Source organism: Canis lupus, chromosome 29 (assembly GCF_003254725.2).
Source record: "Canis lupus dingo isolate Sandy chromosome 29, ASM325472v2, whole genome shotgun sequence".
In the NCBI taxonomy this organism is placed as follows: Eukaryota; Metazoa; Chordata; class Mammalia; order Carnivora; family Canidae; genus Canis; species Canis lupus.
Genome location: NC_064271.1, coordinates 18,975,244 through 18,989,880, shown reverse-complemented (window position 1 = coordinate 18,989,880; position 14,637 = coordinate 18,975,244). Strand labels below are relative to the sequence as shown.

Genomic DNA, 14,637 nt, shown 5'->3' with positions numbered 1-14,637 from the left:
GCCCTTCTATAAACATCCTTGTTGCCTTTCATGAAGAAATGTTTGGAAAATCCAACGAGAGCATCGACATGCTGAGAATTCTCTTGGCCTTTATGCAAAGGCTTTGGAGGCTAAGCTTACCTGAAGGAGCCTTGCTTCTTTCTTAGAAAGACTGGTATGACATTTATGACTTTTCTTGAAAGAGGTCCCCAATTTTAAAAAGACCAGTTAACCAGAAGCCTCTTGTTGCCCTACGTAGGTTAAACAATGACAGTAGGGGTAGAATTGGGATGTCTTTCCTTCTTGGAAGATGGGCATGAGGGACACCTGGGTGGCTCAGTGGTTAAGCATTTGCCTTCAGTTCAGGGCATGATCCTGGAGTCCCGGGATCGAGTCCCACAACTGGCTCCCTGCCTGGAGCCTGCTTCTCCCTCTGCCTATGTCTTTGCATCTCTATCTGTGTCTCTTGTGAATAAATAAACAAGATCTTAAAAAAAAAAAAGGAAGATGGGCATGAACACCTGGAACCTAAAAAAAATCCCACAACCTGAGCTAAAGAAACTCCAAATTCTATCAATTAAGAATGAATAAATGAATGAATCATAAGGTACAGCTCATTGGTTTCTTCATTCAGTTGTTTATTAACTCAAAAAATTATTTTCATCATCTATTGTGTCCTAGATCTTAGAGTAGATGCTAAGCAGTTTCAAAACATTTAATGATTTCTCACTGAAACAATCAGCAGGAATTTACCGACACCTAAGATAAGCCTCAAAGCGTGCCCAAATCCCTTGAGATTTGGGAGGTAGAGGTAAGCAGGTAAATGGGGTGAACACTCTTCTGTTCCAGATCCTCCAATCATTGGGTGCTCTGAAGAATATAACACTTTCATAATGTGCCCACTGAGAACCACTCTTTTTTTCTAAGGGATCTCTTATTGGTACATTCTTCAGAGTAAAAAAAGGATGGAATCGGAAGGGTACTGAAATAGAAGAGAAAAGCCTACACTACTTCCATTTACTGGAACCTTACATACTTCATTACACGAGGCATTTTTCTGTATCTAAGAAGTACCACCAGAGGTTCATGGGCAAGGAGGTCCACTAACTTTACCTGTTCTGTAGCCAGTGTTGTTAAGATATACAGCAAAAGTCCGAGGTTCGTGCATCGCCTGCCATGAAGGGGAAGAGCAGTTCTCATTGTTGGTGTAGACATTGTGGTTGTGCACATATTTTCCGGTGAGCATGGAGGACCGGGAGGGGCAGCACATGGGGGTAGTCACAAAAGCGTTGGTGAAGGTGGCCCCCCCGTGCTCCATAATCTTTCTTGTTTTGTTCATGACTTGCAGGGACCCTGGAAGGCACAATTCCAGCATTGTTTAGCAGAGCGCACCACACGAACACCCATTTATGCCGTGTCACTCAGTGACTCTATTCCCTTGATTTATTAATTTCCCTCCGTTGGCTTGAAGGAGTCTATAATTTGACAGCTCTCATTTCCAGAACAAAATTAAACATTTGGGATCCGACCATCTCAAGCATTTTGCAGAATAATAAACACATTTCAGCTTCTCTTCTCCTTACTCACAAAGAAAAAAATGCAGGCTAATCTGATAATTAAAGCTAGAATTTTAGATATGGAGCAAATTCAAAGCCCAGCAGCTTTCTGAAGATTACCAGGGAACAAGAGCCTGTTACACAGAGCATCAAAACTCCAACCCACCACATGTGCACAATGCTTATGACATCACAGAGGTTACTAACTCTAGTGTTTTAATTGTATGAAACTGAAGAGGAAAACTATTTTTTTCCTATTAAGTAAAAGTCCCTCCAAAATGCCTGTCTTTAATTAAAAAAAAAAAAAAAATCTTCATTGTAACTTGGTATCCTCTAGCAAAGTCACCAAATACCTGCCAGTTTTTCTACCAGGAGAGCACTGCCAGTTTATATTTTCACCTGTTTACGTGTAATATTAAAAGATAGATCGTTCGCTTATGAAAAGAGCTATGATTCTATTGCACTCAAAAGTATTTGCATAGAGTAAAATATTCCATTTTGACTGCAAAGGATGAAATTGTAACATAAGATTGCTGAGGAAGAAAAAAACTACTTCGATTACTCTATCCAGCCAAACACTGCAGCTGAAACACATCCAAATACTGCAGGAAAAAAAAAAAAAAGCACAGGCTAGAATTCAATAGTCTTTTCAGGACTTGTCAAGAAATGCACTACAGAGCACTCCAGCCAAGCCCATTGCATTTGAATCCTGGAGCCTCACATTTCCAACAGGTCCCACTTCTTCCAAAGAAAGGGAGAAAGACTATGCAGTTTTCCAGCAAGGAAGGAAATCGTAATGCAAACCAGGCAAGCATTCAGAGCATAAGAGAAGCGTGCAATGGTCCAAAAAGCCACAGTTAGCCTGATTTTTTCACGTATTAGCTTTTCCTGTTCACATGAAACATATGAAAGCAGGAGGAAGGTTTCTAATTGGGTCTCATTAGAGCTCCCTAAAATAGGCTTCAGTTAGGAGGATTCCTAACTGCTTTTACTCCTCTGGTTGTCTTCGGGGGATCAAGCAACCTTTTTGTAATTGGTGAATAACATGTAGTGAGTGCCCACTTCATGCTGAACATTCTATCAACCTCAGCACTCTGGGCTGCTCCCCCAAGTGTAGCATTAACAAAAGAAATGGAAAATTCTCTGCTGCCTTGGTCTTTAGCAGTAAACTATCTAGACGAGACCCTACATAGAGAAATCACTTGGAGATATTTGCAAAGCAACATAAGAGTGTGGAGATAGCAGTAGTGGTACAAATAAGGTTAGAGAGGACTGAACAGGGTGTTTGATAAGAGTTCTGAAACAAGAGATGAGGACAAATGGAAGGGGTGCAGGAAGAAAAACAAAAGATGGGCGAAGTGTGTTAGTGGCACACGTGGGAGAGGATGGTATGTGCGTGCTCTGGACGTGGGAGAAGTAGAGGGATGAATACAGTACACTGATTTCCTATAGAATGAAAAAGACTGTGAGGAATTCTCTTGCCGAAATGTAAGAGGTAGAGTTAGAGAGTGGCTTCAAGCCTGGGCAGAGATATTTGGATTTGATAGAATGGCCAAAATAAAGGCAGAATAGGTTCTTTGTCAAAGGCATGAATGACTTGATAAGGAAAAAGTCTTCGAGGGCTGTTGTTGTGGCAACGGGGGATGGAGGTACGTGCACTGAGGAGGAAATAGGCTGGTTCATCAAGGTTACAGCCGAGAGGTCGCTGAAGCCATCAGGCCACGAGGCAATATGGACTTGAACTGGATTGTGCCTCTAAAATAGAGGGAGCCTCTAAGAAGCAGATCCAAGAGACGCTGTAATGCATCCGAAGGTAATGAGTTGACTAATGCCTTCATGTTTTCAGCACAGGAAGAAACTGGAAAAGTAATGGTTTTGCTGTTGCTCAAGAAGTAACTATAAAGCCATATGCCCTGTAGAAGATCAAGGAAGTCCATTTCAGAAATGTGTTTTATATTTATTGATCATACAGGGGAAATATCCTGGAGATGGAGATAAATAGATGGATAGAGACATGGTAGTGGGGAGAGAGCTAAATGGTCACGTCTATTCACTTATTCCCCCCTCCTCTTTACATCTCTGCAGTGCTTCCTTTGTGTAGTATCTCAAATATTGGGAAAACCCAGCAAACGCTACTTCGCCTACTACACTCTTTATTACAGAGAATGGGCTGTCAATTTCCTTTATGAGCCTTAGCTGATAACTAAGCAGCACTGGAAACCATCCTCCAAGGTCCTGAGTTACCTGCAATCTCCTGTTTACAGACTCATCTGGACTGCAAATATGGGATGGTAGATGGAAATCTGATCTAAGGTCAAATAATCTACAAACTGTCCCTAAGCCTTAGCCTAGTTCACAATCTGGACTTGCATCAGTAAGGGCTCCCCTCCCATTCTAAATGCCACTCTTTCAATTAACTAAGCTGATCATGTCAAGGTCCTAAACAATCTATCCAAATTCTAAGCAGTCCCCAAATCAAAGGGATTGATGAGGACACTTGGTCCTCGGAGTCACCGTGGTGACCACTGCAGCCCCACCATCGGGATTCCTGAAAGTTTCTCAGTAAAGAGAAGATCCTGAAACAATGTTCCTCCAACTTAAAAATCACTTGGAGAGCATGTTACATCAGAATTCTGAGCCCGCCCTGAGATGCTGATTAAGAAGACTTGGGGAGGCACCAGAGAATTTACACTTCTAACAAGCTCCCTGGTGAGCCTGCTGCTTCCTGTCCATGGCCCACACTCACACTCAAGAGAAGTATTCCAGGTTGGACACAGAGGCTGGGAAGCCTAGAGCCGAGAGAGACTTTAGCAGGTGCCCCTAAGTAGCTCAGCCCACTCCCGAGGCTGTAAGATGCTGCAGAAAGGAATCAGATACATCTATGTCCTGCTTACTCTCAGCCCAGTTCTCTTCTGAGTGTCACACCTGCAACTCATTTAATCCTGATGATACACCTTCGTAGCAGATGCTCTTAATCTATTATTCCCATATAAATATCACAGATGCTAAAACTGAGGGCCCGATGGGCTAAATAACATTCTGAGGGCCACATGTACCCTAGGTAGCAAAGCCAGGAAGCAAATGCAGGCAATCTGCTCCATAGACCATGCTCTTAAGCTCCATCAAAGCTGAGTACTGGCTGTGACATTGACATTTTCAAGACTGAGAAACAGAAAAGGTGTCTGCTCATAGTCAAGAGATGTCTTACTTTCCACAGTCTGATATTTCACTTCATCTAGCCTCTTAGAGGAGACATTGACTCACAGAAACGCCTGCCTCCCGCCCGCCCTCTCTTCAAGGGCTGATGTGATTCTCAGTAGCTCAGGCCCAGCGAGGGCTGAGGGGGCCTGCAGACGTGTCTGTCTTCATCACTGACAGCCACCCTAGTGTGAGATGCCGCCCTTGATCTTGGTGGGTTCTCCGCAGATGATGGAGCATAGGGACCCTACCCCTTCGAGCTGAGTTAATATGCAAGAGGAAGGAAAGCACAAAACACTTCTTTTTTTCATGGCCTTGTACTGCCTCCCTCACCACTGACATTGCAATACTGGCTTTTCATTGGGAAACTCTTCCCTAAGCTATTCTGTAATGAAATTCACCATTTTGCACTTACAGCTGTTGAGATGGATGAATGGGATGATGTCCTGCCTCACTGGTGGAAGAGCTCAGTTTTGTTTTAAGGTGCAGCTGCTCACCGCTCTGAGTTTCAGGACTTCGGTGCCTAAAACACCAACTGTGCTGATTCTCAATTATTAGAATGATTATTTCACAGGAATGATAAGAAGCTTAAGGCCAAAGACTCCTATAACAAGATTCACAAGGCAGGGCTTAGGAGGATAAGAACGAAAAGAGAAAGAGCCCTGAACGTGAACTTCTGGGAAACATCTTGATTTTGGTATAGATCACCTTGAGCAAGTCACCTCCTCTCTTTTGGTCCCATGTCTCAACTGTAAAATGGAGCTAGGAATTGTTCCCCAGCTAGATCACAGGGTTCAAATGGCATAACGCTATTAGAGCACCTCACGCAAGGCGTGTGGTCAGTGGGGCTGGGATGTCACTCTGTGCTCACCTCAACCCACCACATTAATTTTCTCCTTTTTCATCCCGCTGTCTGTAATCTACATCTGAATTCCAAAAGCAGGAATAAGAGTAAACAAGTTGCCAGAGACTGAGTATTTGTGTCCCCCCAACCCCCGCCAAATGTGTATGTTGAAACCTAACGACCCAGGTGATGGTGTTAGGAGGTGGGACCTTTGGGAGGTGAATTAGAAGGTGAGGCCCTCATGAATGGGCTAATGTCCCTATACAAGAGACCCCACTAGGCTCTCTGGCCCCTCCTGCCATGTGAAGACACATAATAAGACAGTCATCTAGGGGATCCCTGGGTGGCTTGGCGGTTTAGCACCTGCCTTTGGCACAGGGCATGGTCCTGGAGTCCCGGGATCAAGCCCCACATCAGGCTCCCTGCAGGGAGCCTGCTTCTCCCTCTGCCTATGTCTCTGCTTCTCTCTCTCTCTCTCATGAATAAATAAATAAAATCTTAAAAAAAAAAAAAAAAAAGACAGCCATCTATAAGCCAGGAAGCAGGCTCGCACCAGGCACTGACTCTGCAGGCACCTTGATCTTGGACTTCCCAGCCTCCAGAACCATGAGAAATAAATGGCTGGTGTTTATAAGCCACTCAGCCATCCAGTCTATGCTACTCTCTTATAGTCTGTTCAGGAGATGGAGGTCAGTGATCATTTCTATGTTTTAAGACTTAAAATGTTAATGCTGGCTGATAGTTAAAAACATCAGTTCTCTCCCCCTCCACATACAATTTCCCTACCTCCCCTTGTGCAAGAAGCCTGACTTCATTATCATTTAAAATTGTCCTTGGAGGTCGAAGCTTGACAAGGATGCTATGAAGTGACTGTAATTGGGTCCAGTAGCTGGTGGGGAGGCACTGCTGATGGGCCTGGCTGGAGCACAGAGATGGCCCAGGCCACAGCTGAGTCCTAAGTCTGCCAAGAAAAGCTGTCCCAGCGCCAGAGCTCCAGGTGGGGACTGGGGACGTCTGCACTGTAACCGCGATCAGCTAGGTCAGCAATGACCGGGAGCAGAGAAGTGGCACTCTTCAGGAACCCTGCAAGACCCACCACGTTTGCAATTTCACGGGAATATTTTTTAAAAATCAAGGTTCTGGGAACAGTACTTTGGATGATGGAGTATGGGATAGGTTACTAAGACCGGATGGAACCGTGGCCAGGAATTTAAATCATTCTACACACTCCAACTCATTTATTCTCACATCATCTGCGTGAAAAAGGTCAGCAGGGAGAAAGATGTCCAACTTCTCTGAATGACTTTTCCAAAATGACACAGAGAGTTTGAATTACTTCATTTACATGTCAAACTTTACAAGACTTTACCTTTCTTTTTTTTTTTTTAATATTTTATTTATTTATTCGAGAGATAGAGAGAGAGAGAGGCAGAGACACAGGCAGAGGGAGAAGCAGGCTCCATGCACCAGGAGCCCGATGTGGGATTCGATCCCGGGTCTCCAGGATCGCGCCCTGGGCCAAAGGCAGGCGCCAAACCGCTGCACCACCCAGGGATCCCCACCTTTCTTGATTCAAGTATCTTAGCATTTGATTATTCAATGTTTTATACTGTCAAACATTAAAGTTTTTTCTTCTTTTTTTTTTCTTAAAGATTTTATTTATTTATTCATGAGAGACACACAGAGAGAGGCAGAGACATAGGCAGAGGGAGAAACAGGCTCCCTGCAGGGAGCCCGATGCGGGACTTGATCCCAGGACCCTGGGATCACGCCCTGAGCCGAAGGCAGGCACTCGACCACGGAGCCACCCAGGTATCCCCAAACATTAAAAGTTTTCATGTCTGGAAAAACTCACAAAACCAGAAATCCAACACATAAATATTGCCATCGTCATCTCTTAAGGAAACTTTAGGCATGTGAGATTCAAATATATCTGGTTTCCTAGAGAGACACGCCTCCTTGAGCAATAGACAAGCAAGCATAACTCTTATTAATTGTACAGGGTTGTTTCTAGATGTCATCATTTTATGATAAGCTATGCTTAATGCTTTAAATACGTAAATGGCCTGTACTAAATACATCTGTATTCTATTACTATCTTCTCCCACCAACGGTTATTGTTATAGTAAAGTATGAAAACTTAAACAATGATACTTCCAATATTAAAAATGGCTCTATTGATCAATTGAATATTTTAATTCTGAAAGCATAAAGAAAAAATAACAAAATAAAAGAATATACCTTTTTTTCTAGCAAAACAATGGGATTGGAGGGGAAAAAATCCCAGGCATTTCAGCGAAAGCCAAACAGAGGAGGCAAGATTGGAGAAGAGACCACGAAGAAGATAATAAACCTGTCTAGAATGTCTCCAGGACACCAAGAGTCATTTTTTTCTCCTAAAGAGCAACAGGCCATTAAAAGTGGAGACAAATGGGACGCCTGGGTGGCTCAGTGGTTGAATGTCTGCATTCGGCTCAGGGCATGTTCCTGCGGTCCGGGGGTCAAGTCCCACATCAGGCTCCCCACAGGGAGCCTGCTTCTCCCTCTGCCTATGTCTCTGCCCTTCTCTCTGTCTCTCTCATGAATAAATAAATAAAATCTTTAAGAAAAAAAAAAGAAAAATCAAGGAGCTTTTATCTTTTCTGTTTTTCACATTTGATAGAGAGGTGGGTGTATAGTGCTGTTCCTGAACATGAGAAAAACAGCAGTAGGGGCATGATGGTAAATGGCAACTGCTCCTTGGCCTAAATGTTGAGGTGCAATGGAGAGTGGTGGGAGCCATGAGGACCCAAGGACATGCTCCATCTAGTGGGGCACTTGGATTCTTCTTTAAGCGTCAACCTGGCTGTGGTCTCATAGGAATGCAAAGTCTTATAGTTCTAGATTTTCAAAAAAAGTCAGAATCTTGATTTTTTTTTAACATGAAATCGTCTGATTTTTAAAATGTTGTCTTAATTTTAAAAAAGTATGTTGGTCAAGCAAAACACATCTGTGGGCTGGCTCAGTACTATAGATCCCAGTTGTGACCTGTGATTTAAAGAAACAAAGTATTATGTATTTCTTAATTCCATGCATGATCTGAAAGAAGCAATGGGCCAGCCCAATTTCTTAAGAATTTAACAAATGCCACATTGAGTCAGATCAGCTCCACATTTTGTTCCTCAGAGTGGCACCAAGGGATCCTTTTGGAAAGATTTAGAGCCTAATTTCTTTGACTCTAGTCTCAGAAAGTTTGGGGAGTTCCACAAGCACTTTTGATTGTGTTCTTTTTTGGCTTATAAAATACCTTAAGTGCAGGAAAATACTAGAATAATGTGTCTCCTAGCTTTAATAATTTTATTTTTTTCTCTTTCATAAGGTTTATTTTTTTACTGGATTTTTTTTTTACTTTAAAAATTTATTTAAATTCAATTAATTAATATATAATGTATTATTGATTTCAGAAGTAGAGGTCAGTGATTCATCAGTCTTATATAACACCCAGTGTTCATTACATCACGTGCCCTATTTAATGCCGATCACCCAGTTACCCTAACCCTCCTGCCCTGCTGCAGCAACCCTCAGTTTGTTTCCTATGATTAAGAGTCTCTTATGGTTTGTCTCTCTCTCTCTGATTTTGTCTTGTTTTATTTTTCCCTCCCTTCCCCTATGATCCTGGTTTGTTTCTTAAATTCCATATATGAGTGAGATCATGTGATAGATAATGGTCTTTCTCTGACTAATTTCACTTAGCATAATACCCTCTAGTTCCATCCACATCGTTGCAAATGGCAAGATTTCATTGTTTTTGATGGCTGAATAGTATTCCATTATATTTATATAGATCACATACTGGGTCACAAATTAGGTCTCAACTTGCACCAAAAGATTGGGATACTTCCCTGCATGTTTTTGGACCACAGTGCTTTGAAACTTGAACTCAGTCACAAGAGGAACTTGGAAAGAACTTAAATACATGGAGGCTAAAAAGCATCCTACTAAAGAATGAATGGGTCAATCAGGAAATTAAAGAAGAATTAAAACAAAATTCATGACAACACATGAAAATGAAAACACAACTGTTCAAAACCTTTGGGATGCAGCAAAGGCGGTCCTAGCTTTCGTATTTTTAAATGTTAAGCTTTTAAATTTAAGCTTTTAAGAAAGTTTAATATTTGATGATAATTGGTCCAGATGTAGTTTTCAACTTTTAAGACAAAATATGGATATTGATATTCTTGGTTACTGTTCCTTCTTCTCCAGTGTCTGTGTGTTTTTCTAGCTTTAAAAAAAAAGTGTAAATCTTCCACCTATTAATATAGTCTAAAAACCTGAACTATTTACAGGCATAGACACAACCTAAGCTACCTTTTTAGTTGTGCGACAAGTAAATCCAGAAGAGGACTAGTGGTTATGTCATTTCACCTTTCTACAGATTAACTTTTCTCCTGGGATAACGATCTTTGTCCTATCCATTCAACTTGGGTGGGATGAAAACAAGTGCAATAATGAGAAGGAATGTTCTTCAGAAAAAGATAATATGCAAGGTTCTAGCACTTTTATTAATGAATTCCTTATGTGTCTTATTCCCTTCACAAAGTACTAGTTTATTTTATTTGTCCTCAAAGTTTGGCCTCCATTCCTACTGAGTAAGAGCTTTCTTTCTGAGCTTAAATTAATAAACTCTGATTATGGCCCTTCTCAGTCTTTGTCTTTCCAGACAAAGAAGTAGAATAGTTTTATTCTTTCCCCCAAAAGAAAAGCATCCTATTACAATTTTTGTCATTGTTCTTCTAAGCCTTTTCTAAGTCTGTTATATCTTTCTGGAGGTACAGTAGCCAAAATTGCCTGCAGTATTACAGGTGCAAATAGTTTTGCTATCCTAGTCTATTTATGCATTTGGCAAGCATAATTACATGGAAGTAAAAAAACAAGACGAAATCCAACCATATCAAACCACAATGAGATACCACCTCATATCCACTAGGATGGGTATTATAAAAACAAAAACAAAATGCCAGAAAAGAACACATGTTGGCAAGGATGTGGAGAAATTGGAACCCTTGTGCACTGTTGGTAAGAATGTAAAATGGTGCAGTTGTTATGGAAAATAAAATGACGGTTCCTCAAAAAATTAAAAATAGAATTATCAAATGATCCAGCAAATCCATTTCTTGGTATTTAACCCAAAGCATTGAAAGCAGGGTCTTAAGGAGATATTTAAACACTTATGGTCATAGCAGCGTTATTCACAATAGTCAAAAAGTGAAGCAACCCAAACTTCTATTAATAGATGAATAAACAAAATGTGGTATATACATACAATGAATATTATTCAGCCTTCAAAAGGAAGAAAATTTAGATACAGGCTATAACATGGATGAGCCTTGAGGAAGGGTATTAGTCTAAGTGAAATGAGTCAGTCACACACACACAAAAAAACCACTTTGTCTTTATCTTAAGTGGCATAATTTCACTTATGTGACGTACCTACAACAGTCAAATTCACAGAGGCAGTAGAATGGTGGTTACCAGGGTATGGGAGTTATTGTTTAATGGGTATAGAATTTTAACTTTGTAAGCTGAAGAGTTTTGGACAATAATTGCATAACAATGTGAATGTTCTGAACACTACCGACCTGCACACTTAAAAATGGCTAGGATGGTAAAAATAAGTGGACAAAAAACAACTGAAGTCTAGAGCAGTTAGGCTCAAGAAGGATTATTGAGACTCTTAGAGGAGACAAGGTAAAAGTCTTCACCAGACAGTGTCCACTACAGACAGCATAATTGTTAGGGCAGAGAAAGGAGGTATCTTCTAAAGTCTTCTACCTCACGGGTTCACTGTGGTTCATCACTGTGTTTTGCCGATGAAATAATAAGACCCATCTTATGCTTCTGTTATCTCTCTCTTAGAACCTAGAACATTGCTATGCATGTGCAGTGTGCTTTTAGGAAAGGTTCAATAAATATTTGGTGAAGGACTGATGGAAAGCATCATGGTTAAATGTCAGCGGTGGAGACCTAGTCCTAACTGGTTCCTATGGTGAACCTAGGACTAGTAAGTTCATCACAGCTTACATGACTTCTCTAAGTCTCATTTTACTTATGCAGTAATTGAAGAGAGTAAGAGCAACTACTTCATAAAGTTATCATGAAGATTAAATGAGCCAATACTTAGCATGTATCTGGCTAGAAAATCAAGGAAGGAGGTAGAGACAACTACATAGGAAGTACATACATACCCGTCTATGTTGTATCCGTTATAGTTGTATCTATCGTACCCGCATGCTTCCAACAGAAGCCAGTACTTAGTGACTGCTCAGTAAATATTTACTGGATGAATTAACTAACTATAGGGTGAAACTAAAAGGTGAAGTTTTGAATTCTGTTAAAAATAAATTTGTCAAATAAGTCCTTAATTTATTTTAAGGGCAAGAACACTATATTGAAGAGGTAGATTATGACAGATACTTGTATTCACTTCTGATATTTTTGTTAGCTTTGTCAGGCCCCTGTAGGTCCACTTGGAATTTTTTTAGCACCTACTATATTCCCAACATGGTCCCAGTATCAGGAACGCAACATGAACAAAACACTACCTCACTCTCAGGCCAGTGGAAGAGACAAATATGGAAGCACATGATGGATTAAGGGCCATGCTGGAGGCATGTCCAAGGTGGTACAAAGGAAAGGTCCATCCACTTTGCTGGGAAGAGAGAATGGTTTTGGTGAAGAAAGACCCCCAAGGGCAAGGCAACTGAACTGGGTCACGAAGAATAAGTAGGGCTGGAGAGAGGGGGAAAGACAGTGGAGACAAGATGTACAAAGGCATGAAATATAGGTGACGGAGATGAAACTACCAGACAGACACCTTACCTTCAAGGATATGTAAGTAATTTCCACGAAGCACTGAGCAAAAGTGGGAAAAAAGGGAATAGTCCCATAGATATAGGCAGGGGCCAGATGGCCCAGAGCTCATTTGCCTACAGAAGAGAGTTTCTTAATCCTCTTGCCAAAGAGAAACCATGGGGAGTTTTAAGCAGAAGAGACCTGATCAGATACTTGCATGATAACTCTAGTCATGGAGTGAAGAATAGATAAATCAAGTCTATGGGAGACAGGTGGGTCAGGTGACTATCAGGGAAAAACTAGGAGGTGAGAGAATGGTCTGGAGATCATGGCAGTAGTGAAAGGGGTGGATATAAGAGATGTTAAAGCAGGTGAATCCAAACATGTTCACTTCATTTTTACTTGCTCTCTATTTAAATGAAAAGTTAAACCGTAAACTACATACATACTAAGTCGTATGCCTCCGAGACTACATTTGGGCATGTTGCCTGAAAATCAATGCTCTTATTTAAAAAGTGAAGTGAGAGACAGCAGACTCTGCAGGTCAACTTCAACAATCATTACCTGCTGCTGGTTTTTAGTGTGTGTGCTTCCAGCTAAACTGGGGGTTAACTCTGTTGGGATTCCATGATTTAGTTTCAAACTGGAAATTCCAATCTCGTTCCATGAAGACCAACTTCCACCATGGAGGGTTTTATCCTTAAGAACTAGACCCAGGGGAGCTCTGTAAGGAAGCCCAGCATGCTCTGCTAGCACTAAGTGTAAAAGATACCAGATTGAGTGTGATGGGTAAGCCCAGCTCAGCGATTCCCGAGAGTGAGGAATTTGGTTCTAGGAATGAAAATGAGTGCTGGTGACAATTTCTAAGGACAAGCTTTTTATCTGTCCTAAGGTACCATGGAAGGTCATACCTAGACTTACAGACAAGACCACAGAGCTGGGCTATTAAAGAAAGTGAGAAGATAAGCAACTGAATCAGATAAAAGCTCAGCTGGACCCACCAGAATTTGGCAGGCTTTCCGAGTGTTCTGAAATTGGCCCATTTTTTCTAATTCTTCAGAAAAGCATCATCTCTAAGGTGGTAGTAATGAATTATCACCAGAAGGTACATAGGATACTGCAACTTTCAATATCTAACAATTACCACAAGCTGTGACTATATCATTCCCTTTAATAATAATAACTGTTAAGAGAGAATAATAATATCTATGTTCATATACATGGCATAGAATTACAGCCATAACATCATACTCTTGGAAGCAATTTTGCCCAAATATTTAAAAAAATTTCTTGAGCAAGAGCTTCTCAGGTGCACAGTCGAATCCTTGACTCCTGTAGTATTTTCACTTGCTCTTTTTCTTCCATCCTCCTATGATTCTAGGCCCCTCCCCAGGATGTTTCAAACAGCCAAGACCAGAAAAGTAATGATGAAACAAAACCCGAATGCCTGATAATCAATACAAGTTCATTTTATAAACTCAGGTTGCTGATTGAGAGCCTCTCGCTAAGAGCCAAACCCCCAAACGTTCCCTCGGTGTTACTGATCAGGCGAAAGGTCAGCGAATCATTCGAGCAAAAGAGACTAACAAGTGAAAAATCCAGCATCTCACCCAGCTCCACGTCCTGATCATCGGTGAGCACAAGAATAATGTTGGGTCGGATGTTTTTTCGTTCCTGCTGTATCCGTCCTCTGAACCTCTGGGATCTGACAGTGGAACAGTGGCCCCCCAGCAGTTCTGTGGCCAGGACAGCCAAAACCAGAGCACAGCAAGAATACTTCATTGTGTTGGGTCCAAGGTCACAAAACCGACAAGACGTCTCAGCCTCCTGGTTTCTGCAGGTCTGGGCGGTCAGAGAGAAAAGGAGAGGGGGAGAGGAAAATGAAATCCAAACCCCAAACACAGTTGCAGAGAAAGGGCTACAACTAAGGGAGAGCTGGCACAGGAGCTATTGGAGAGAGGGCTGCACATGAGTCACAAGTGGCAAACCCTCACGGGCGCTGGGGAGGATTTTAAGCACTTGATTATTTTGCAAATTCACTTATGTCCTTTATTCTCATTCCAACTTTTCCCATGTCAAAATTCATTGCCAAAATATAATTTCCAACACAGAGCTCAAATGTAAAAAGCCTCCCGACAGGAGCTAATACCTTGAATTAGGTATCCTGGTTGAATGATCAATTCCTGTACCCAGAGGTGTTCAGAACATCTGCAGATGGGGGCCTAGAGG

The 14,637-nt window shown here is 41.5% G+C and overlaps 1 protein-coding gene across 16 annotated transcripts in view; it reads right to left on the bottom strand.

Annotated features, from left to right (window-relative positions):
• SULF1 (sulfatase 1) overlaps positions 1 to 14,637 on the bottom strand; it is a 175,553-nt gene that overhangs the window by 67,579 nt on the left and 93,337 nt on the right. For 15 of the 16 annotated variants that reach the window (XM_049103768.1, XM_049103766.1, XM_025477927.3 and 12 more), the window contains 3 exons: positions 14,558 to 14,630; positions 14,019 to 14,250; positions 1,093 to 1,332 (listed from right to left, as the gene is read on the bottom strand). In XM_049103768.1, coding sequence (XP_048959725.1) covers positions 1,093 to 1,332; positions 14,019 to 14,190 — 412 coding nt within the window. In that variant the 5' untranslated portion in view covers positions 14,191 to 14,250; positions 14,558 to 14,630. Of the gene's footprint in view, positions 1 to 1,092; positions 1,333 to 14,018; positions 14,251 to 14,557; positions 14,631 to 14,637 lie in introns of those variants that run through there. The other variant, XM_035708229.2, reaches the window with a different exon arrangement.